Source organism: Heteronotia binoei, chromosome 13 (genome assembly GCF_032191835.1).
Source record: "Heteronotia binoei isolate CCM8104 ecotype False Entrance Well chromosome 13, APGP_CSIRO_Hbin_v1, whole genome shotgun sequence".
Lineage (NCBI taxonomy): Eukaryota > Metazoa > Chordata > Lepidosauria > Squamata > Gekkonidae > Heteronotia > Heteronotia binoei.
The window spans coordinates 71,894,392-71,918,248 of record NC_083235.1 but is presented as its reverse complement, the minus strand read 5'-3'; the positions used below and the strand labels follow the sequence as shown (position 1 = coordinate 71,918,248).

Sequence of the window (23,857 nt, the reverse complement as noted above, 5' to 3'; positions counted from 1 at the left end):
TGGGGTTTTCTTGACAAGGATACTGGAGTGGGTTTCCATTTCCTTCTCCAGTGGATCGCATTTTTTCTGGGATCTCAGCTGTGGCCTGTCCATCTTGGGTGGCCCTGCATGGCATAACCCACAGCCTCACTGAACTGCGCAAGCCCTCTCGCCACGTCAAGGCAGCAATCCATGAGAGAGGCCATGCAGCATACAAAGCCATTTAAAGGGAATGTGTTTCCTTTAAATGGCTTTTGCAAAGCTGCACAGTTCACATGTGAAGGCTCAGCAGCAACTTCACCCACTTCCAGGTGGGTGAAATCACCTCTCAGCCTTCACTCACACTCTGCACAGCTTTGCAAAAGCCATTTAAAGGGAATGCATTCACTTTAAATGGCTTTTGCAAGACCTACCAACATGGACCTTACAAACCCCATGGGAGGGAGGTCCATGTCAGCAAGATGGCACAGACTGAGTTCACAGACCATGAACTGGGCCCTGATCCATGGAAGAATTATGTCTGTGGTCTGGTCCATGCACATCCCTAGTTAGCATTCAAAGAAGACCCCAGTTCAAATGTTACCTCTCTTGTGACCAAATTAGAAGGCCTTTCACAAATCTGCCCCTAATTTGCAATACTTCCTAGGATTATTGTAAAGATCACTCATGTGTGTGAGGTTTTTAACAGAACTGTTTTTGTTGCCTATATTCACAAAGACTAAACATAGTTTGGAACCAGTGGAAAGAGTTCAAATCCTACCTTACTTCTAAAAGGGCCAAGAAAAAAATGTGATTGTACCTATTTGAAAGAAGTAAAAGATGAATTATTTGATATAAACTGGCCATTAAAATGCTGATGGTAAATCAAATAAGTGTTTCTATCTTTGAGGTACTAGTTCTGAAAGGACCTATTATCGAACTTCTTAGAAATGGGAGAAATATTACAATATGTTTTAAATTCAACTTTGTGCATAAATGAAGGACAACACAGAATGATGTATAGGTTTAGCCTTAAGTACTTATTAGAGTATGAAAGTTTGAACCCAGCTGGATACTGACGGCCCCATCCTAAGACACCAATGCTGGAATATCATAGATACTGGAACCATGATCACACCACTAGGGTATTCTCCTCATGAACAGTTAGGGCAGGGGTCCTCAAACTATGGCCCGCGGGCCAGATGCGGCCCGCTGAGGACGTTTATGCGGCCCGCTGGGTTATGGTAAAATCAGACCGGAAGTGATGTTCGACCTAAACTCGCGTTAGCAATGCACACTTCCGGAACTGGGCTGAGGTAGCAGAGACAGAGTGTGAGGCGATACCGAGGTGAGGTGAATTCCCAGGCCGGGGTGTGTGGTGTGGGGAAGGGAGAGAGATAAAGAAGACAGAGAACTGACGGCCCGCGGCCTTGTACAGTAACGGCAGTCCGTCCCTCCAACAGTCTGAGGGACAGTGAACTGGCCCCCTATTTAAAAAGTTTGAGGACCCCTGAGTTAGGGGAATGAAATAATGCCAAGATCCGCAGAGCGCAGAAACAGAACTGGAGTTCCCAGCAGCCCCACTGCAACCCATCAGGTATAGTACAATATATCTTCATGACAGGTAGACAAGGGAAGAAGAACAACAACAAAAGAAACACACTGTAAGGAGGATTGTCATGTGGCCGGTATGAGTTGGGGAAGCCCTGTAGATGCAGGTTTCAGTCCCCTGCTAGGACAGGGTCCCCTTTTGCCAGGCATTCACACATAGTGAAGGCTGTGTCAATCACATTCCCACCATGAATCTGTCCCTCACTTGACGGAGGCCACTCTGAGAGAACGCCCAAGACCTCTGCTGCCACAAGGTCAGACTGAGGGAGGGGTAAGGAGCACCAGGCAAGAGAATGAGTGGCAGCTACAGAACAAAAAAGTGCACCATTATAAGATATTCTAGTCAGCTCCTCAATAGCTCACTAAGCAAGAGTAGCCAGATATAACACAAAAGACAACGGGTTCAGATCCCAGCAAGGGGAATGCTGACCAGACAGCAAACCTTATCTTTCCCCCACGCTGCCAGGAAGCTTGCTAGATGACCTTGGGCCAGTCACATACTCTCAAACTAACTTAGGTCGCATGTATTGTTGTGAGGGTGAAATGAAGGATGGGAGAACAAACTAAACTGCTTGGGATGACCACTGAGATAAAAGCAGGGCATAAATGAAGTAAATAATCAATCTTTTTGAGCAGCAGCAAAACAGGCAAGAGAGGACTAGAACCCACGCCGCATACATTCTGGAACAGTCCTCTGACTTCTCACCCAACCAAACACACAGCTCACATAATACAACACAGGACATTAGGACTCTCCAACAGCCCTGCAGTCACCATCAGCCGCATGTACCATGGAGGACTGCACAATGGATAGGCGCAGGTATCGCATTCTCAGTTTGAATTCCACAAGATGGTCCTGGAAGGAATCTCTGGCACAATTTTTTGTATCACCATACACAATCACATGGGATGGCCGTAAGTGTGGGTTGCCTGCCTCATACTTGAGTCTTTTTGGTTGGCAACTTCCTGGGCACCTTTCCTCTACTCAGGGTGTTCATTATCACCAGCAGCAGCCAGTTTGGTGTAGTGGTTAAGTGTGCGGACTCTTATCTGGGAGAACCGGGTTTGATTCCCCACTCCTCCACTTGCAGCTGCTGGAATGGCCTTGGGTCAGCCATAGCTCTGGCAGAGGTTGTCCTTGAAAGGGCAGCTGCTGGGAGAGCCCTCTCCAGCCGCACCCACCTCACAGGGGTGAGGGAAGAAGACATAGGAGATTGTAAGCCGCTCTGAGTCTCTGATTCAGGGAGAAGGGCGGGATATAAATCCAGTATCTTCATCTACCTCACAGGGTGTCTGTTGTGGGGGAGGAAGGTAAAGGAGATTGCGAGCCACTCTGAGCCTCTTCGGAGTGGAGGGCGGGATATAAATCCAATATCTTCTTCTTCTTCTTCCATGCATCCCCTTCTGCTCCATCACTCCCTGTTGCCCCAACTTATATGGAGTCAAGTGCATACCATGCAATGGCATGATGTGACCCAGAGGAGTAGGCGCCTTCCTTTGCCTCTTGCAAGACCATACCTGTGCTAAACCTGTGGTTGGCATCCTCAGACCTCCTCCAACTACTGAACAGCTGCGATTAGTCATGAATACATTAGCTGCAGACTGTCAGGCAATGTTTATTTTGAAGTAAGCCTCCCAATCCAGTTTGTATGGTGCTTTTTTCCAAACAACTATTCATAGGATCTCAAGCTAAATATATTTTTTCTCTAAGGCAGGATCACCGGCTGGGTTTTGTGTTCACCACAACAGGGTCACCTCACAGATGATATCAGAGATATTAGGAGCACGGACTGTATAACCCATTCATTCCATCAGTTCTGAAAATTATGTGATTGTCATGCAGCTGGAACATGTGTTTAGAAGTCACTCTAGCATATATACACACGGGAGCAGAATTATGTGAGCTGGATGACAAATTGCACGAAGCATTGGGTACTATACATATGGTTCCTCCCCGTTGCCCAACTGCTGGCATGGCATGTGTTCAGACTGCTCATAAAATAGATGGCAGCATTAATCAGCTGCTTGGGAAGACAATGGAAGATGGCTCGAATTTATCTTCACCCTGTCAACAGCTGAGTGAGCTGAGAGGGCTAAACAGGCATGTGAATAATTGGAGCTTCTGCATGCTTGCATGCTCACTTGATTTTTATACAGTACACACAGATGTAGACAGTCCAGCAGTTCAGCTACCTGGGGTGCATCATCTCCTCAGACGCCAAGATCAACAAGGAGATTGACAATAGGCTGGCAAAGGCAAACCGTGCATTTGGCCGACTGCATAAAAGAGTGTGGAGCAACAAGCATCTGAAAAAAGGCACAAAGATCAATGTTTACAAAGCGGTTGTGATGACAACCCTCATCTACGGCTCCGAATCGTGGGTTTTATACCGTCATCACCTGCGACTCCTTGAGCGCTTTCATCAGCGCTGCCTTCGCACCATCCTCAACATCCACTGGAGTGACTTTGTGACCAACACTGAAGTCCTCAAGTGGGCGGAGGTTACAAGCATCGAGGCACTGTTGTTGAAGACGCAGCTGCGCTGGGCAGGGCATATCTCCAGGATGGAAAACCACCGCCTTCCCAAAATTGCCCTGTATGGCGAACTTTCCACCGGCCATCGAAATAGAGGGGCACCAAAGAAGAGGTACAAGGACTCCTTGAAGAAATCCCTTGGTACCTGTTGCATTAACCATCACCAGTGGTCTGTCCTAGCCTCAGATCACAAAGCATGGAGGCACACCATCCACCAGGCTGTCTCTTCCTTTGAGAACGCACGCATAGCTGGTCTTGAGGACAAAAGGAGATTGAGGAAAAATCGTACTGCTACAGCACCAATCCCAAATCAGACTTTTCCCTGCAGCCACTGTGGCCGAACCTGCCTGTCCCGCCTTGGTCTTGGCAGCCACCAGCAAGCCTGCAGCAGACGTGGACTACTGCACCTTTCTTAAATCTTCGTTCGCGAAGTCAAGCCGAGAGAGACACACACAGATGTACATATTCTTTCCCATCCTCACCTCCTATGCATATGCTAGTAAAAATGTCATGTAAGAAATTGCTCTAAAAAGGTCACTGAACCTATTGGTCACCTTTTCCTGAATCTTTTATCTAAAACGCAGAAGGAACTCTGATTTGATCTTCAAGCTTATATTTGGCAAAACGTATCTTTCTTATACTAGTTGCCAGTCACCATTAACTGGAACATTAAGAAAGGAAGAATGTTGAGCTCACCAAATGAAAGCAAGGTGGCACAAAACCAACAGAGGAAGAGCTCAGTACTAACGCTGGTATTATTCCACCCAGAGAGAGAAAGCTAGCCTCCAGAGGCAGAAATTTAGGAAGGTTCTCAGAAGGTGATTCTGCATGCAAAGCAATAACCACAAGCTGCCCCATGGAGATCCATCATCCTCAGTCATTGCTAGTGCTGGCCTCTTCCAAATTTAAGTACACAAATGAAACCACTCAAGGGACAGCACTTGACTCCCAATATGTAAAACACACCAATCATCCAGACAGAAGATCGAATTACTGCTGCCAACAATTAAATTACACTTAAAATTTTAACCCAGCCATGGAAAAAGACAGGAGAAAATGACTGCTATGTAACTGGGACAATCCAAGCAATGTAATGCTTGTGTTTTATTAATCTGACAGTTAATTTCTTTTGTCAAGCAGCAGAATCAATAACATATCGCTTTAAAGAATGTCTGCAATGGAGAGAGGGATGGGTTTCTAAAAAATAATTAATATCACTTCCATTGTAAAGCCAAGCTAGCGTGTGCAGACACAGGGCCAAACGAGATGCGATTGTACCCTCATGTCCACCATGGGGACACTGCCACCATTTCAAAGTGATTTCTAAAATGCTATGAGGGCCCGATCCTAATCAGGCTCATGGCGGGCTGAGGTGCTCTTGTTGCCCTTTCCAGTGCTGAAACAGCTGCTAGGGGTATTTCAACACTTGAAAATACCTACCGCGCCGCAGCATTTTAAAATAACTTTAAAATGGCAATGATGTCCCTGTGGTGGAGACGAATGCTGTTATATCTATCTCGGCCCACATTGTTGCACACAAATACAGAACCCAGACAAATGCCTGCTTTGTGTTCAAATTATGCAGTGTTGTGTGCTATGCAAAATATGTTCTTGGCTTAGAACCAGCATCATATTACGATGCTTGGTTCATTCTCTAGCCCTGCAATAACACTGCAAATTAAAAGAAACCAAGACAATAGATCCATTGGTGCATTCCTTTGGCTGGCTTGCCTATGAATAATTCACACAGAACTAAATGCTACATTAGTCCACTAAGCATGGAAGGCCAGGCAACTGAGTTGATGCTTCACACAAAGAGGGTGAATGTGAGAGTCTGTTTTCATTCTCCAAACCAATCCTTTTAAATTGGAACTAGGAAGTTCTTTCCGATTTCAAAAGTCCATTTAGCAAGAGAAATACAGAATTTACCAATACAAACACAGAGGAGGGGAGGGAACTGGAGTACCACCCAGCTGCTATAAGATCTCACAGATGTCTTTCTTGCAGGCCTTTTCATGCCTGAACCATCTCGTCTTAGTAGTTTGGTTTATTAATGCTACATTTGTGGGAAAGTGTGCGAACGAAGGATTCCTCCAGATGAACAATTTTGCCTGATAAAATACATCATTCGCACTTTTGACATTTTCTAATCACAACATGCATTTTGAATCTTACTTACTCACCTCTACTTTCCCGGAGCAGTCAGGATAGTTTGGGTCCCTGGGCACCTCACACTGGTCTCGCCTGCCTTCCGCTGCTGCTGGATATAAATTTTTAAAAGTAAATTGGTGCAAAATTCACACGGGAAATACGCTTTTGTGCGTTAATTGCAGGAAGGCTAGTTCATACTTTGGATTCTGAGACAAAAAGTACCTTGCCCAGAAGGTCTACTTTCGTTCTTTTTTTTTGAAAAACAGGACATTTTTGTAGATCTCAGATATACAGAAACAGGTGGTAGTCAGGCAGAAAGTTCTGTGTCCCTGCTGTGGGCCCTCCATGGCATCTCGTTACTACTGCGGAAAAGAAGATGCTGGACTAGATGCGCACAGTCTGATTCAGCAGGGTTCTTCTTACGTTCTCATGGGTCGTTTTCCCACTGACCTTACTCCGGAGCGACGTCCCTCTTCACTGCACAGCGTCTGCGCGGATTTCGCACCAACTGCTCCGCAGAACCCGGAAGAGCCGCAAAGTCCCGCGGCTTTTGCGTCGCAAGTGTAAACTGGTTTTTGGCAGTTTCCATTTGCGACGCAAAAGGTCGGAAATTTCCTGGTTCCTCGGAGCAGTTGGTGGGAAATCCGCGCAGACGCTGCGCGGTGAAGAGCGACATTGCTCCGACATAAGCTCAGTGGGAAAACGGCCAGACTTTCACTTCTGTATTAGGGCTGAGCTAAATATTCATGGCCTTTGTGAAGAAAGGCCTCCCCACCCCTTGGGGTTTTAATAGGGTTGCCAAGTCCAATTCAAGAAATATCTGGGGACTTTGGGGGTGGGGCCAGGAGACTTTGGGGGTGGAGCCAGGAGATATTGCGGCGGAGCCAGGAGCAAGGATGTGACAAGCAGAATTGAACTCCAAGGGAGTTCTGGCCATCACATTTAAAGGGACAGCACACCTTTTAAAATGCCTTCCTTCCATAGAAAATAATGAAGGATAGGGTCACCTCCTTTTGGGGCTCGTAGAATTGGACCCCCTGGTCCAATACTTTTGAAACTTGGGGGGGTATTTTGGGGAGAGGCACTAGATGCTATACTGAAAATTTGGCACCTCTACCTCAAAAAACAGCCCCCCCAGAGCCCCCGATACCCGTGGATCAATTCCCCATCATTTTCTATGGGAATTGTTCATGGAGGTGCATAATGGCTGTGTGGGTGGGGCTTCCCCCGCCGGCCAGCTGGCTGGGGGAGGGGGGAAGCCTGTAAAACCAGAGGATCCCCCGCTGGGACCTGGGGATTGGGAAGCCTAGGTTTTAAACTTGTCAGTTTTCCCCCTCCAGCCCCACAGCTAAGAATCACAGGGGGAGGGGCCCCAGGGGGCCACAGGAGGGGGGCCATGGTGGTGAGAGCAAGAAGCTGGAGAGGCTGCAGGCCACTCCTCTCCCTCCCCCCTCCAGTGCGATTTAAATTGCATGTAAGCTCCGATTTCCCTTCTACCTTTCCTGGAGGGCAGCCTGCAGTGATCAACTTCCAATTCCAAAGTTCAAAAGAAGGCTGATTTGTATCTCTGCGCTCCCTCCCCATTCCCCTGCTTTCCTGTGCCCTTCCCCAACCGTGAGCAGCAGGGAACATGTGCAGCTTGTACATGCTGGCTGGGGGAGACGTGTCCTGGCTGCCCTCCTCCCTCCCTCCCCACCCCAAAAGAACTCTAGCTGCCCTTGCAGCCTGTGCAATCTAGGGGCCTCTCCTCTCATCCACCCAAGAACTTACTATTAAGTCTCATGGCAGTGGAAAACAAGGCAGCACATGGAGCCCCCAGCTCTTCATGGTCGGACTAAGGGCTGCTGGGAGCAGGGGGTGAGGCTGGCTGCCCATCTACCCACCCAACTCTGCTCAGAGAGCTTCAGGGGAGAGCTTGCCGGTGCTGCTACCTGCTTTATGTGCTGAGGTGATCGTGGTAAGGGGTCCCGAAGGGGATGGGGGAGGCAAGACTTGGGGAGAGGGCCTATAAAATCCACAAGGCCCTGTGCGCCCCATGGGGCACTACAGGTCTGTCCCCCTCTTCTCTCTGGAAAGACAGGAAGCAGTCAGCATGCAAGTAGCCAACACTCCAGGGGAACCCCAATGCTGCATTTGGTCCCTGTGGTAACCAGGCACTGGGTAGCAGGAAATCTTGAGGCCAAGCCTCAGAACTAGGAGGGGGGATTGAGTGTCCTGTTCTTCTCAGTCAGGACCCCTAAAAGGAACAGGTGGTGACAGTGAATACCCTAGTGGAAGGATGAGGAATAACTCCTTCCAGGAGGTGGCAACCCAAAGAAGGAGCAGGTAGAACAGGATCTGCAAGTCCATCACAGCCTTTGAATTCCATTTCGGAATTTGCACGTTCAGAGATGGAAAGCCTTCATTAAATAGCTCCAGCAATGACACAAAAAATTAAAAGTGTCACTCTGCATCTCGTCCACATCCAGAACAGTAATCATCCCTTAGACACGAGCTGCCTAAAAGCCACCAAAGGTTCTGAGGAACTTGGATGTTTCTGAGCGCAGCTATGCTTAACAGCTTAGCGAAGCATCCAGATCTTTGGTGTATGGGAACTATGCAGTGCTTATCTAACTAAACTCAGCAAAGGCCCCCATTCAGGACCAAACTAGATGTTTTGTTTACTTTTGGGCTTGATACCCCATTGTGGAGGAAGGAAGGGCTCCTTCTAGTATGGTCGTGTTGTAAAGTGCATATCTATGAACATATGAAGCTGCCTTCTACTGAATCAGACCCTCGGCCCATCAAAGTCAGTATTGTCTTCTCAGACTGGCAGCGGCTCTCCAGGGTCTCAAGCTGAGGTTTTTCACACCTATTTGCCTGGACCCTTTTTGGAGATGCCAGGGATTGAACCTGGGACCTTCTGCTTCCCAAGCAGATGCTCTACCACTGAGCCACCGTCCCTCCCCTATGTATTTTGTCTTTCTGTGCAAAGAAAGTATTAAGAGTTTTAATAAAGACACATGTGTACTATTTGTTCATGTCTTGTGGCTCTCAAACATCTGATGTTTTTTCTATGTGGTTCTTACATTAAGTAAATTTGGCAATCCTGTTCTAAAGTCACCATGAGATTAGCCACTTAGCCACATAGCAGGCTACATTAATAAAAAGAAATCTCAGAGAACAGAACATAGTGAGTCCAAAAGGCTTCAGTGTTATATACTAGGAAGATTTATAAAAAATCAGAGATTTCTTGCATAGTGAAACAGGTATCTTAGGGTTGCCAACTTCAAGCTAGGAAATGTCTGGAGATTTTGATTATGGAGCCTGAGGAAGGTGAGGGTTCGGGAGGGGATGGACCTCAATGGGATATAATGCCACCAATGATCTGTTGTAATCCCAGGAGATCTTCAGCCACCCCCTGGAGCTTGGCAACACATGGGTATCTTTGCCTATCTGAAATTACATATATGGTATAGTGGTTGCAGTTTCTTACTGCAAAGATACAAATTACATGATTTTTGTTTCCTTTTAGGTGACGGAAGAATAAGACAGGCAACTGCTTTCTTTCCTTGGGCAGCCTGGTCTATGACGCTGACCAAACCAATTTTTCAGTTGGTATCCATTATTTATACATTGAGAAAGTTAAAAGGGAGAAAACAGCAAGGTTGTAATAAACTATTTATCACATGCTCGGCTTGATTTTTCAAAAAACAAATGACTAAAACCTATGCATTAATTCATATCCTTAATGTTAAATAAAGCATTTGCTACCCCAGTTCATTGGGAACCTGAGCTGTCGATGAAAGAGAAACATTAAAAATTGATACTAGAACAGAAAATGGACAATATATTGTGGACTTCCCTGCACCTCTCTTGGTTAGGGTTGCCAAGTCCAATTCAAGAAATACCTGGGGAGTTTGGGGGTGGAGCCAGGAGACTTTGGGGGTGGAGCCAAGATCAAGGCTGTAACAAGCATCATTGAACTCCAAAGGGAGTTCTGGCCATCACATTTAAAGGGACGGCACACCTTTTCAATGCCTTCCTTCCATAGGAAATAATGAAGGATAGGGGCACCTTCTTTTGGGGCTCATAGAATTGGACCCCCTGGTCCAATCGTTTTGAAACTTGGGGGGTATTTTGGGGAGAGGCACTAGATGCTATATTAAAAATTTGGTGCCTCTACCTCAAAAAACAGCCCCCCTAGAGCCCCAGATACCTGCGGATCAATTCTCCATGATTTTCTATGGGAATAAATCTCCATAGGGAATAACAGAGTTCCCAGCAGACATTACCCTCCCCTCCCCCCGCTTTCTGACAACCCTGAAGCGAGGGGAGGGTCTCCAAACTGGGGGGTCCCCTGCCCCCACCTGGGGATTGGCAACCCTACTCTTCGTATCAGAGAAAGATGGCAAGCAAAAGCTATTTGGAGCACTGAGCCACAGCTGGAAGAAAGATGAGCAAGAACACCAAAGTTTGATACCTGAACGACAGAGCACGAGAGTATAATAGCGAAACCAGTGGCTTTTGCATCTGCCACATTAATCAACATAATGAAATCCATTTGTGGGTGGGATTACACTGGTTATTTGGTGCAGCAGTATCATGGCTTTGGAAAAGCCAGTGGTCTTTGATGTGTACCGAGGCAATCACACAGTCCTCACCCTGCTGCCTGGAGAGGCACAGCCCACACACACGCAAGAGAAGCATTCAGGCTGCTCCTGCATGCATGGGGTGGGTGCATCACATGCCTTGGCCATTCAGGCAGCCAGGAAATGTGCCCTTTGGAGATTTGTTATCAAGAGGTTCCTGGTAGCTATTTAATCTGGTCCCAGCCCATCCTAAAACAAGGTAAGTATGGGCAGGACTTGGGGGCAGATATGCGCATGTGATTGCACACACTAAATCCGGAGGGGAGGCGTGGCTAGGTTGGGCCAAATCTCTCATGCGATCTCACCCTTAGTTTTTGATTCAAGATGGCAAAAGCTTCATATACAGGACAGGATGAAGCTCTTCTTTAAAGCAGGAAAGAAAGAGTAATCTTACTGGAAATGGCACAATCCTGTAGCTTACTAAAATAACATAAAAACAGGAACAAACTGATCCACAAGCAGGTGCATGCAGGGTTAGCAGTTCTTTGGAACACCAGCAGAGACCTGAAACCTCCACCAAATGGGGGAGGGACGGTGGCTCAGTGGTAGAGCATCTGCTTGGTAAGCAGAAGGTCCCAGGTTCAATCCCCGGCATCTCCAACTAAAAAGGGTCCAGGCAAATAGGTGTGAAAAACCTCAGCTTGAGACCCTGGAGAGCCGCTGCCAGTCTGAGTAGACAATACTGACTGTGATGGACCCAAGATCTGATTCAGTAGAAGGCAGCTTCATATGCAGGAGGGACGGTGGCTCAGTGGTAGAGCATCTGCTTGGTAAGCAGAAGGTCCCAGGTTCAATCCCTGGCATCTCCAAAAAAGGCTCCAGGCAAATCGGTGTGAAAAACCTCAGCTTGAGACCCTGGAGAGCCGCTGCCAGTCTGAGTAGACAATACTGACTGTGATGGACCAAGGGTCTGATTCAGTATAAGGCAGCTTCATGTGTTCATGTGTTCCAACCTAATGGAGCAGACATTTTGAATTTAGTTGTAGCAATTAGAGACGGACACGGAACGAACTATGAACTGTGATTCATGCATGAATCAGGCTAGTCAGTGATTCGTTCTGAATTGATCTGGTGACTGCACCATGCCCAAATTGAAAAACAACTGCCTTTTTCCCTTGGTGGTTCATTTTGTTCATTTTTGTGGTTCATTTTCCCAGACAGCCTAGCATTGATTCAATCAATTCTGAGGCAACGCTGGAGGTGGACTTCCCATGGTAGTTGTCCATAGCTTGACTGGCAGCTCTGGGAGGCAATCACAGAGCTCCCATTCTGCTCTATGGGAGCAGACATCCTGACTCCACTACTTCCACTTTGCAACCTGAAGAGAGAAGTGTTAGTTGTTATGAGAGCTGAAGCTCAGCTTCCCTGGGGGCACCTGCTTTGGGGGGCTATAACTTGGACATTCCAAATCTAATCTTCGCCAAACTTGGAGGGTGGGTGAAGAAGAGCCTGCTGGAGACTCCCAGTGAGTTTTACACCTCCTGAACTCAATGAGCCAACAAACCATGAACCAGTTTGGGCAACCATACAAATCACAAAATGAAATGAACCTCCGGTTTGGGCAATCAAACAAACCACAAACCAACATGAACCACATTTTCCCATTATGTGCCCATTCCTAGTAGTGAGTGTTCTATGTAGGCATGCCAGGCCACCAGCCAGTATCCCCAGGGGCTTTAGGGGATGGAGTGATGGGTGGGGATGGTGGCGTGCAACACATGCTACCCATCTGTCCCCAAATCCATATATGTCACAAGCATTTCAGGTATCTGGCTATCCTCCCAAACGCCACAGTACTTACAATGGAGTTTTGGGGAGGGCCAGAACATCGCCTGATGTGTTTACAACTTATCCAGGTTTTCGGGCAAACCTGGGCAAATGGTAAGCCTCCGCATAAGTTGGCAAATGGTAAGCCTAGCTGCATGGTGTTAAAGTTTTTCATTCTGCATACAATCTCCTGGACTATGACATTATTTTACTAAGCAGCAAATATTGTTAAGTAGAATGTAAGAATTTAAATGAATCCTCTTGGAAGAATTAAATGTTGGTTAGGCAGAATTATAGAAAAGGGGGAGAACATATAAAAGTCAGTTAATATTAGGGTTGCCAACAGGTCTGGAGAAAAATGTCCTGTTCCTTTATAGGCTTCATGTGTGGAAATAGCTGCTAAATAACTGCCCATTAAGCCTCTATCAAGGGTTCAGGACATTTTTTTTTTCTCCAGGCATTTGTCTGCACTATTTAGTATGACTCAAGATGGGCCTCCAAAAGGAGGAAGGGAAATCCCTACCCTATGGCAGTCTACACTTCCTCCCTTCTTGTTCCTTCTTGTTTCTTGTTACACTTCCTCCCTCAGCGACATTGTTTCAAGTTCCCTGAGCAACCCAAAATGTCAGTAGAGATCTTATAAGGTCGTTTTTCAAGTTCTCGGTTGGCATTCTTGGCTTCTTAAGCAACCCCAAATGGTACCCAAAGTATCATGAAACAGTCTTGTGAGAGTCTGGCAATTTAAAAGTTTTCCAATATTGTGGCTTCCCTATGGGAATGGGATTTTGTGATTTCCCTGTTGCTGGTGCAGTTGCAGTTAAAGTGCAGCAGCAATGGGGTTTCCGCATGGTTTCCAGTAGTTTTCCTGCCCTTATCCCCTAGAAGTGGCCTTCAGGCCTTTTGCTAGTTTTTTTTTTTTTTTAATCAGTGCTAGGCTACTATCAATGTACTGTTGTAACTAAAGGTGTAGCAGGTTCTCTGAATTCCCAGCTTTCATTTTTAAAGTAACTCTCTAGCCCCTATCCTTGAGAATTTATGCCTTTCCCCTGATATCTACACAAAGCCTAAGACTAGAAACTTACTTTTAGAATTAAAGCTGAAAATTCAGAGAACCTACTACACCTATAGTTACAATTGAGACTCTGTTGGGAGACCCTAGGCAGTGGCGGCTGCCCCCTCCCCTTCTCTGGCTCCGCGCTCCACTCCCACCCCTCTGTGCGCTGAGCACAGCTAGAATCGGCCATACCCTTAGACTGGGCCCACGCCTTGCAGCATTCTCCTCCCTTAGGAGAATTCTGAGAGGCGTGGGCCAAGTCTAAGGGTAGGGCCGATTCTAGCTGTGCTCAGCATGGGGTGGGGGTTGCAGTGGGCTGCAATGGGATAGGAAAGCAGAAGTTGTATTCTGTCATAGGAAAATTTAGTTTGGATTCAACCTATAAAAAGAAATAAGCCATAACAGTGCACACTATAATTATTTTTTTTTAAGTGTTACATGACTCCTCTATGCCGTTATTGGATGAAAGGCCAATTCCTGTGAAAAGAGCTTCTGCCTAACTTTATCCATGATTTTATCTGGATGACTGGATCTTGTGGGAGAGAAAGGATGTGAGAGAAGTCTCACATTGTGTTTTATTTTTGAAAGCGTGAATTAAAGAATTTGCAGCTGCTTAATCATCTGCCTTTAATACCTTAATTGGTTGTATTTAAATAAATCTGTGTAATAACAAAGCATCATCATTCTTTTCAGATAGCTATGGAAGTAAAACACTAAAGTTTGTAAGTTATCTCTATCTGTTAAGGAGGGAAATGAATTCTATTTATTTATTTCTGTTAACTTATAGCCCAGCGTTTCCCATGGGTTCAGGGCGGGTTCCATCACAATAACACAATCAGATCAACAGCAAAAACAATCAAGAAATAAATAATACAGCAATAAAGCAATTAAAACAGATTAAAATTTGAGCTAGTTAAGCCATTAATTCAGAAGTTGAATTTGAGCGGCATAGCATGGTGTGGACGCATCATTTAAGTCAACTGTAATTGGCCTGAGTTAAGCAACAGTGTTGGGAGGCCATTTTAATGATATAATAGGGTAAGGATGTCTGCCTGCCTCAGCCATAGGCCTGGCAGAACAGCTCCGTCTTTCAGGCCCTCTGGAATGGCAACAGATCTGGCAGGGCCCGAACCTCTAGAGGAAGCTAATTCCACCAGGCTGGGGCCAGGCCCAAAAAAGCCCAGGCCCTGGTTGAGGCAAGCCAGACGTCCCTTGGACCAGGAACGGTCAGAAGAAGTTGGCCAGCTGATTGCAATGATCTCCGGGGCTCATATGGGGAGAGACAGTCCTGCAGGTATGCTGGTCCCAGGGCGCGCAAGGCTTCAAACGTCAGTACTAAAACCTTGAAGCGGATCCAGTACTCAATTGGTAGCCAGTGCAAACTGCGCAGCATCGTCCAACCGCTTCCCCGTACAGGCGATTCAGTCGGCAATCGTGCTGCCGCATTCTGCACCAACTGGAGTTTCTGGGTCAGCCTCAGGGGCAAGCCTGCGTAGAGCGAGTTACAGTAGTCCAATCTGGAAGTGACCGTTGCATGGACCGTTGCATGGTCCCGAGGGGCCAGATAGGGTTCTAGTTGCTTGACCTGCCGGAGATGGTAAAAGGCAGAATCTATACTATTGTTTCTTCATTCCTTATCAGAGGAATTATAATTACATGTTTGCCCTTAATTATCATTCAGGTTCAGTTCACAGTCAGACTACGCCTTTTCCCCTTGTATTCTTCTTTTACTTACTTCATTTTTAAAATTTTCTTAATAAACCGAATTCCCCTGAAGAAAGAGACATCTGAAACCTTAAATCTGTAGAGTTTTCTGAATTCTCTGCTTTGAACTTTGAATAATTCAATTGCTTCAACTTCCTAAAGTTTTGTGTGTGTGTGTGTGTGTGTGTGTATGTGTACCACATTCATTTTGGGAGCTTCTTTCTTGCTGTATTAAGCAATTAGGCAAGATGGCATAAATACTTCTATGTAGATTATATGATTATATATTATATTTATTATATGTTACTCTCTATTGTATTTACACGGTCTCAATTGGGTCTTGGCCCAACGGAGGGGCCACAGAGATTGAAGGGGAGGTTGAATGGAGCAGCCTGACCCCCTCGACCACCCGTAGCTACAGGCCTGTCAGGAAGGCTGGTACCATTCTAGCTTCTCATTGTGCTTGCTGCCAAGACTGAAATTAGGGGTTGGCAAGGTGGGGCAGTTGATGATGCTCATATCTCCACCACCACCTGCATATCACCTTGATTGTTTGCTTGCATGGCGACAGAAGCGGTGGCACCACCAAGCCCTGTACCACCAAGCCTTGTCACCACGGCATGCGAAAGCAATTGAGCGGTGGTTTCAGGAAGTGCATGGGGCAGGGCTTAGCAACGCTGTCTCTCCTGCTGCTACATGAAGAAGAAGAAGATATTGGATTTATATCCCGCCCTCCACTCCGAAGAGTCTCAGAGCAGCTCACAATCTCCTTTACCTTCCTCCCCCACAACAGACACCCTGTGAGGTAGATGAAGATATTGGATTTATATCCCACCCTCCACTCCGAAGAGTCTCAGAGCGGCTCACAATCTCCTTTCCCTTCCTCCCCCACAACAGACACCCTGTGAGGTGGGTGGGGCTGGAGAGGGCTCTCACAGCAGCTGCCCTTTCAAGGACAACCTCTGCCAGAGCTATGGCTGACCCAAGGCCATCTCAGCAGGTGCAAGTGGAGGAGTGGGGAATCAAACCCGGCTCTCCCAGATAAGAGTCCGCACACTTAACCACTACACCAAACTGGCTCTCTATGAACAATGAGTGAACGGCTGGCTGAACGGCTCAATGGCAGGAACAGGAATGCAACTTGCTGGTTGAGCAAACAGCTAGGCAGGCAAGCAGACAAGGGTTCTCAGAAAGTAAGGCCTATTGAGTTCAATGAGATTTGCTCCTAAGGGTGTATAAGAAGGCATTGTGAGCAAAGGAAAGGAGCCTGTGGAGCAAGTGAGCAAAGTATGGTGCCTCTTTGGCTCCAGAGGTTCTTTTTTTTTTTCCTGGGGTATGCCACTGCATGCCATTTGGAGAGCAGTATAGGGAGCCCATAAAAGCCCATGGATGCTGCCCAAGGTAAAAACCTGAAACCAGCCCTGCCTGCAGCTTCACAAAAACACATGAACAGCCACTAAACATTGGTGGTGGCGGCAATGAAAGAATGTGACTATAGCCATGTGCTCCAGACCGGACAGCGGCAGCCAATTGATTTTTTAGCTCAGTTGCTTCTGAATAGAAGCAGTCTAACTGAGGGTTGAGAACTCTGCATTTTGACTTTGGTATCTCTAAGCTTCATAACCTTTTTTTTAACTCGCCTGCTGTGCCAGTTCCCAGGTAAACGGGCACACACGAGTGTAGAACCAGAATTATAATTATGACTTGTAAAACTGGATTAGAGGTTATACTTTTAATGATGTAGGATCTAACTGGGCAGTGGGGAGCTGTCAGAGGTATCCAGGAATTCTGTGACAACTGTTCACTTCTATAAAACTTACAAAATCTTAAAAATGAGATGCTTGCTATGAGAAATGCAGAAACCATGGGGATCCTGCCATAGCTAAAAGCACAAATTAAGGAAGCTCAAAACATCCTGCAGCAAGAGAAAGTGAGAGTTGCAGAGAGACAGAACAAAAGAAGTGAGTGTGGAGCTTTAGGATAGGTTAGAGGATCCACGTGGGATCTAAGGCTAGGGCTTTTGCTGGTGTCTGTTGGGGGTTATTTTCTTTAGTAGATTAGCAGGTAACAAACACATCCTTGTTCCATTATTAAAGTGATTTCCTCAGTAGTCCCCTTCTTAGCACATTAACCCAATGGGGAGGGGGGAGTGTTAGTACAGATGTACACGGAGATGTGCTGAGACTAAAAGAATCAATCAGGGCCTTTGCGCTGGCAGGGTGTACACATGATGCCATAGGAACACACTCCTTCCCTGCACAGTGGTGGTGGAATGCTGGCTTAGGAGCTGGCCTTTCAGTTCCGGCAATCAACATTACCACCACTGCTATACAGTACTCTGCTCGCCAAGTGCCCAGGAAACATTAATTCTTCCTTTTTTTAGTAGAGTTGCAGGAGACCAATATGAAAGGGGTTTGGTTTTGGAACACTACCTAATGGGCAGTTTCCTGAAGATGCAATTGTTATTTTTTTTTTTAAAAAAGTGGTAGGATGAATAGTAGTAAGATGAACGGACCTTTCTTGAAGTAATAGAAAACAACAGCCTGAAGGAAGGGGTTTGCAGATGGTACCTGGCCATTCCTTATAACGAAGAATGATCAGTTTTTTCCTCAATAGGAACAAATTGTTAAGAGGTAGTTCCCTATGGGTTATTACAGACTGGCACTTTGGGCTGACTCAGAGACGCCTCAGAAATCGACTAGAAAAACCCTTCCAAACAGCAACATCTGCCACCCATCCTCCAGCCTCTGGAGAGTGGCTCAAAAAGCTACCACTTTGGAAGTGGTAGCAAATGTTCAAGCCATACGCCAGCCGTCGCCTCACTGTCTGGAAGCAGAAGGGCACAAGCGAGGTGCCTTGGCGTGTGAAATTGCCAAACCACTCCAAGCCGCTTCCGGCTTGTTTCCCCCTTAAAAACTGCCTGGAGTGCATGGGTGCTTAACTTTGGGTGGGGGCGGGGGGGAGAGGTCTGGCTTCTGAGGCGCCCTGCCATCTGATTGTGCCAAGTCATCTCCAGGACAGGATAGGGCTGCCTCACTGGGGAGTGTGTGGAGGCCTTGGGATGGCTTGTTTTGAGGTTGCCCGATTCAGGATGCCTCCTATCCATACCAAAATGCCTGTCTGTTATCAGCCAACCTGTACCATTTTGATACACAGGGGCTATGCATATAACAATCTAGGTGACGCAAGCCATGTGGAGAATCCTGTGACCCATCTCAGAGTCATATATATTCTTGGGGACTTGTCTTTAAAAACTATCGGGTCACTTGTCACAGTGCGGTTCAAAGCACTGTGAGCGTAGAGGTGGGGCTTCCACCTTTCCTCACGCCTTGTTTTCCCTGGTGGAAATGGCTAGAGGAGCTGTTTTCCCCTTTCTCATACTCCAAGTGTCTTGGGATCAAGGATACATGAAGCCCTAGGAGGGGGCAAACAGGGCCCTCCATGGCTGTTTCCTCTAGTGTTGTGTATGTGAACTGGAATGTGTATATTTAATGGTGTTCCTGCCTGGCTCATTGGAGCCTGTAGGACTGAGCTTGGGGACTCGGGGAACAATGGACAGTAGGATCCAAATCCCTGCTGTGACTGCTCCAATCACAGGCCGCCTGCTGGTTTGAATGGTCCAACAGCATGCTTGCGTGGGAACATTGAGCGTATATAAGTTGGACCCGTTGGGCCAGTTCTCCAGTCTTAGAGTGCAGCCTTATACTACGCTATACTGCAATAAAGAGCTTCTTCCTTGCACTGAACCCACTATATTATACTGCATTTTAGCCCCCTCTTTGTTCAACCTTTTTCTTAATGACCTAGCTGTGCACTTAACAGATTCAGGCCGTCATAGCTCCAAACTCGGACCAATCCACATCCCTTTATTACTTTATGTGGATGACACTGTGCTTTTATCCTGTTCCAGAGTAGGTCTAAGGTGGTTATTGTCTCGATGTGCAGCTTTTCTCGTGAACAATAAGCTTCAGCTGAACTATAAGAAATCTAAAATTGTAGTCTTCTCCAAGAGAAAAAGCTCCTTTAGCTGGTCCATTGGGGGAAAAGGGTAGAACAACTTAAGCGTTTTAAATATCTAGGCATTAATTTCCAGAATAATGCGTCTTGGTCTGCACATCGTAACTATGCTATGAAAATGGCTAATGTTAGCGTGTCGGCCATAGCATGGTTTTTCTATGGCAGAGGAAATCAATTTATGCCAGCGGCCATAAAGATCTTTAAGTCCAAAGTGATTCCACCATTACTTTATGGTATCCCAATCTGGATCCATGCTTTTGACCAATCCATCAAACTGATCCAATCGAAATTCCTGAGGAAGTCTTAGGCTGGCCGAACTGCGTTCCATATGCAGTAATATGCTTGGAAACTGGCATGTCTCTATTGGCAAATGTGGTGGAACGAGCCCGATTCAGACCCGGTCCTGTCAACTCTCTTTTGAGTTGCCAACTCCTGAAGGGAGCTTATCTTCACCCCACCACTAGGGCACGCTGCCACCACCTGCTCAATTTAGGGGTTCCTGACTGAGAGGAACAGGACTCTCAACCCCCCTTGCCAGTTCTGAGGCCTGGCCTCAAGGTCCTCTGCCAACCCAGCACCTGGTTAACACAGAGACCAAAGTCCTTCTTTGGGAGGATTGGCACCCTTGCCAACTGTATGCCTTCCCTCTTCCCTGCACTCCCCTCCTGCAGTAGTGTGGTCTAAGGCGGTTGGGGAAACTATGTGGTACAGAGGGACTACCTTTTAAAAAGACAAAACATTTATTTAAAGTTTACAGCTATATGCAGGCATTTTAAAATAGTGAACAGAAGAAATAAATCAAACTAGGGAAAAACGCTCCTTCTTTCCCTATTATACCATACTTGCCCTGAGCATACCATCCAGCACAGACAGACTCACCAACCCAACTGACTGAACTCAAAGCCTGACTCAAACTGAAGGCTTCCTGCCAAAAATCACTAATATACAGCCCAGTTCCCGCCCAGGAACTGGTTTTCCCTCCTGCAGCCTTCTGGGAGACCAGCCTGAAAGACTTCCTGTTTCTCTAGGAGGTCTCCTCAGATTTCCAGACAGGAGGGGAGGGGGAAGGAGGAATAGACTAGGCCTCAAAGCCAATCCCCAGGAAGGGGTAGGGGATCCCCTGGTTTGGAGACCCTCCCCCTGCTTCAGGGTAATCAGAAAGCGGGGGGAGGAGAGGGAAATGTCTGCTGGGAACTCTGTTATTCCCTATGGAGATTTATTCCCATAGAAAATCATGGAGAATTGATCTGCGGGTATTCGGGGCTCGGGGGGGGGGGGGGGGTTGGGGTAGAGGCACCAAATTTTCCATATAGCATCTAGTGCCTCTCCTCAAAATACCCCTTCAAGTTTCTATGAGCCCCAAAAGAAGGTGCCCCTATCCTTCATTATTTCCTATGGGAGGAAGGAATTGAAAAGGTGCGCCGTCCCTTTAAATGTGATGGCCAGAACTCCCTTTGGAGTTCAATTATGCTTGTTACAGCCTTGATCTTGGCTCCACCCCCAAAATCCCCAGCTATTTCTTGAATTGGACTTGGCAACCCTGTATATAGTACATGAGAGAAATTTGTAATTATTGTACATGGTTAGGGCCAGCTCTGTCACTAGGCAAACTAGGCGATTGCCTAGGGCACGACCCTTCTGGGGGTGATGAACTGGGTGCCCCCCATGTGACTTGATGATGTTATCAGTGCAGGGGGGGTGCCAGAAGTTAGCCACGCCTAGGCTGCCAGATGGTCTAGGGCCGGTCCTGTACATGGTTATTAGTTTTTATATGTTAATACAGCTTTAAGGGACAGTTTGTATCAAGATATAGTAGTCTCTTATAAATTATTCATGTCGTGAGCCTTATTTATATACATTTCAATAGATAAGGAGGTAGGCAGACCACATTCATGCATTTAGAAAACGTTCCAGAAGCCAAACAGTTTCCAAGTCAGCTTATCTCAGACTATACAAATATACGTATCTGCAGCTCAATAGCGCAATGAGATAAACACAATCCATTTGTGGCGAGGGCAAACTGAGTGGAAGAAAATAAACAGGGATTTAGTGGTACGAGGACCTGCCTACCTTAGGGACCGCCTCTCTCCATATGTTCCCCAGAGAGCACTGAGATCTAGTTCCCAAAACCTTCTACGAATCCCTGGACCAAGGGAGGCCAGACTGAAAACAACGAGGGAGCAGGCCTTCTCTACAATGGCTCCCCAATGGTGGAATCAACTACCAGAGGAGGTGCGAGCCCTGCGAGACCTAAATCAGTTTTGCGGGGCTTGCAAAACCATCCTCTGTCAACTTGCGTTTAAGATGGAACCTGGGTAATGACACCTAGCCATCCTATACATATATCGAACTGTAGCACTTTAATCTGTAGCCTATAATATTTTAATTGTTTATTTAACTTAATTTGAATGTAATTTAACTATATTTTAATTGTCTTTTATAGTAATTATTGTATTTTATTGTAATCATGGTATATACCATGTCCTGTGAGCCACCCTGAGCCCGCCTCGGCAGGGGAGGGCGGGATATAAGAATAAATTTATTATTATTATTATTATTATTATTATTATTAGCCCCATCCGACCCTAAGATCCACAAACCAACATCTCCTGGTAGTCCCTGGCCCCAGGGAAGTCCATCTTGCCTTGACTAGAGGCAGGACCTTTTTGTCCCTGACCCCCACCTGGTGGAATGAGCTTCCATTAGAAATCATGGCCCTGTGGGACCTATTACAGTTCTGCAGGGACTGTAAGACAGGGCTCTTCCATTAGGCCTTTAGTTTGGGGAGGGATGGTGGCTCAGTGGTAGAGCATCTGCTTGGAAAGCAGAAGGTCCCAGGTTCAATCCCCGGCATCTCCAATTCAAAAGGGTCCAGGCAAATAGGTGTGAAAAACCTCAGCTTGAGACCCTGGAGAGCCGCTGCCAGTCTGAGTAGACAATACTGACTTTGACGACCAAGGGTCTGATTCAGTATAAGGCAGCTTCATATGTTCATATTAGGGGAAGGACAGTGGCTCAGTGGTAGAGCATCTGCTCGGGAAGCAGAAGGTCCCAGGTTCAATCCCCGGCATCTCCAAAAAAGGGTCCAGGCAAATAGGTGTGAAAAACCTCAGCTTGAGACCCTGGAGAGCCGCTGCCAGTCTGAGAAGACAATACTGACTTTGATGGACCCAGGGTCTGATTCAGTAGAAGGCAGCTTCATATGTTCATGTTCAGGGTGATCACTTTATAGCTGCCCCCCCCCCAGTGACCCCAGGTTCGAGTGACCACTTGGACCCAATTGTGTAGATACCTGTTGAGACGCTGGTTACTTTTAATGCTGATATTCTGATTATTTCAGATGCGTTCTAATTACTGAATGGTTTTTGTTGTGTGGTTTTATGATGAAACCTGCAATGAGCCTACTTGTGGGGAGAGCAGGGTATAAATGAAATAAAACAAATTTTACAGTTACAGTTCACCCTGTACTTCTTGCATTTCATGGCACCTTGATCCTGTTAGCCCCCTCCTCCAATAGTTCTATATAAAAATTTCGCCTAATGGGACCACTGCATTCTCTCTGAATAACTAGGCACAAAAATATACCGCCTTTTTTTCAAGCAGGAATGCACAGGAACGCAGTTCCGGCTGGCTTGGTGTCAGGGGTGTGGCCTAATATGCAAATGAGTCCCTGCTGGGCTTTTTCTTTTAAAAAAAAGCCCTGCAAAAACATGTGTTAGGAGAAATGTTGGTTAGTCTTTAGGGTGCCACTCAAGTCCTGTTGTTTTTTGTTGCAACAGACACAGCTACCCTCTGGGAATGGAGGGTGCTTAACTTTTCCCTGTCATCACGTTCCCACTCCAAGCTCTCTCCCCCTTTGCCCCAGCACCTTTTTCTCCCACAGAGTTTAAATGTATTTTTATTCAAATGTTTTTCATTTAATGGTTTAAAATCTGTGAGGGAAAAGGAGACAGCGGAGGAACATGGGAAATATCCGGAATAGGGGAAAGAATGTGTGGAGAATGCTCTAAGCATCATCGTGGCTCTCTGTTCCCAATCACAAGCAGCTTCGCCCCATCTGCTGCTATTGTGCATGTTTGCATGTGGTTTACACTTGGGACCTTAGAGGTACATCTAGCCACTTCCTTACATTCATTTTTGAGTAAAGATGCCAGTGAAGCTGCTGCAAATGCAGTTTGCTGGTGGATTTGTGGCTCCGCATCAAGATTTACTGGAATTCATCTTGTCAAACTGCAGTCCTTGAAGGATACATCAAGCAGCATAGAGGGTATGATTGGCTGCTCTTTCGATATGTTTGACCTCAAAACGCAGCAGATTTTCACTTTCCTCATGACAAGACTGTAGTAGTCATATGGGGGAAACTTAAAAATATAGGGCAGCTTGCAGAGAACAAGAAAGACATTGGCTTCTTCTGCACTTTTCCCCCCA

The 23,857-nt window shown here is 46.5% G+C and overlaps 1 protein-coding gene across 1 annotated transcript in view; it reads right to left on the bottom strand.

Moving 5' to 3' along the window:
* Positions 1-23,857, bottom strand: part of MGAT5B (alpha-1,6-mannosylglycoprotein 6-beta-N-acetylglucosaminyltransferase B) — a 351,897-nt gene that overhangs the window by 141,884 nt on the left and 186,156 nt on the right. Inside the window, exon 5 of the mRNA XM_060252886.1 lies at positions 6,289-6,365. Within this exon, the coding sequence (XP_060108869.1) occupies positions 6,289-6,365 (77 nt within the window). The remainder of the gene's footprint in view (positions 1-6,288; positions 6,366-23,857) is intronic.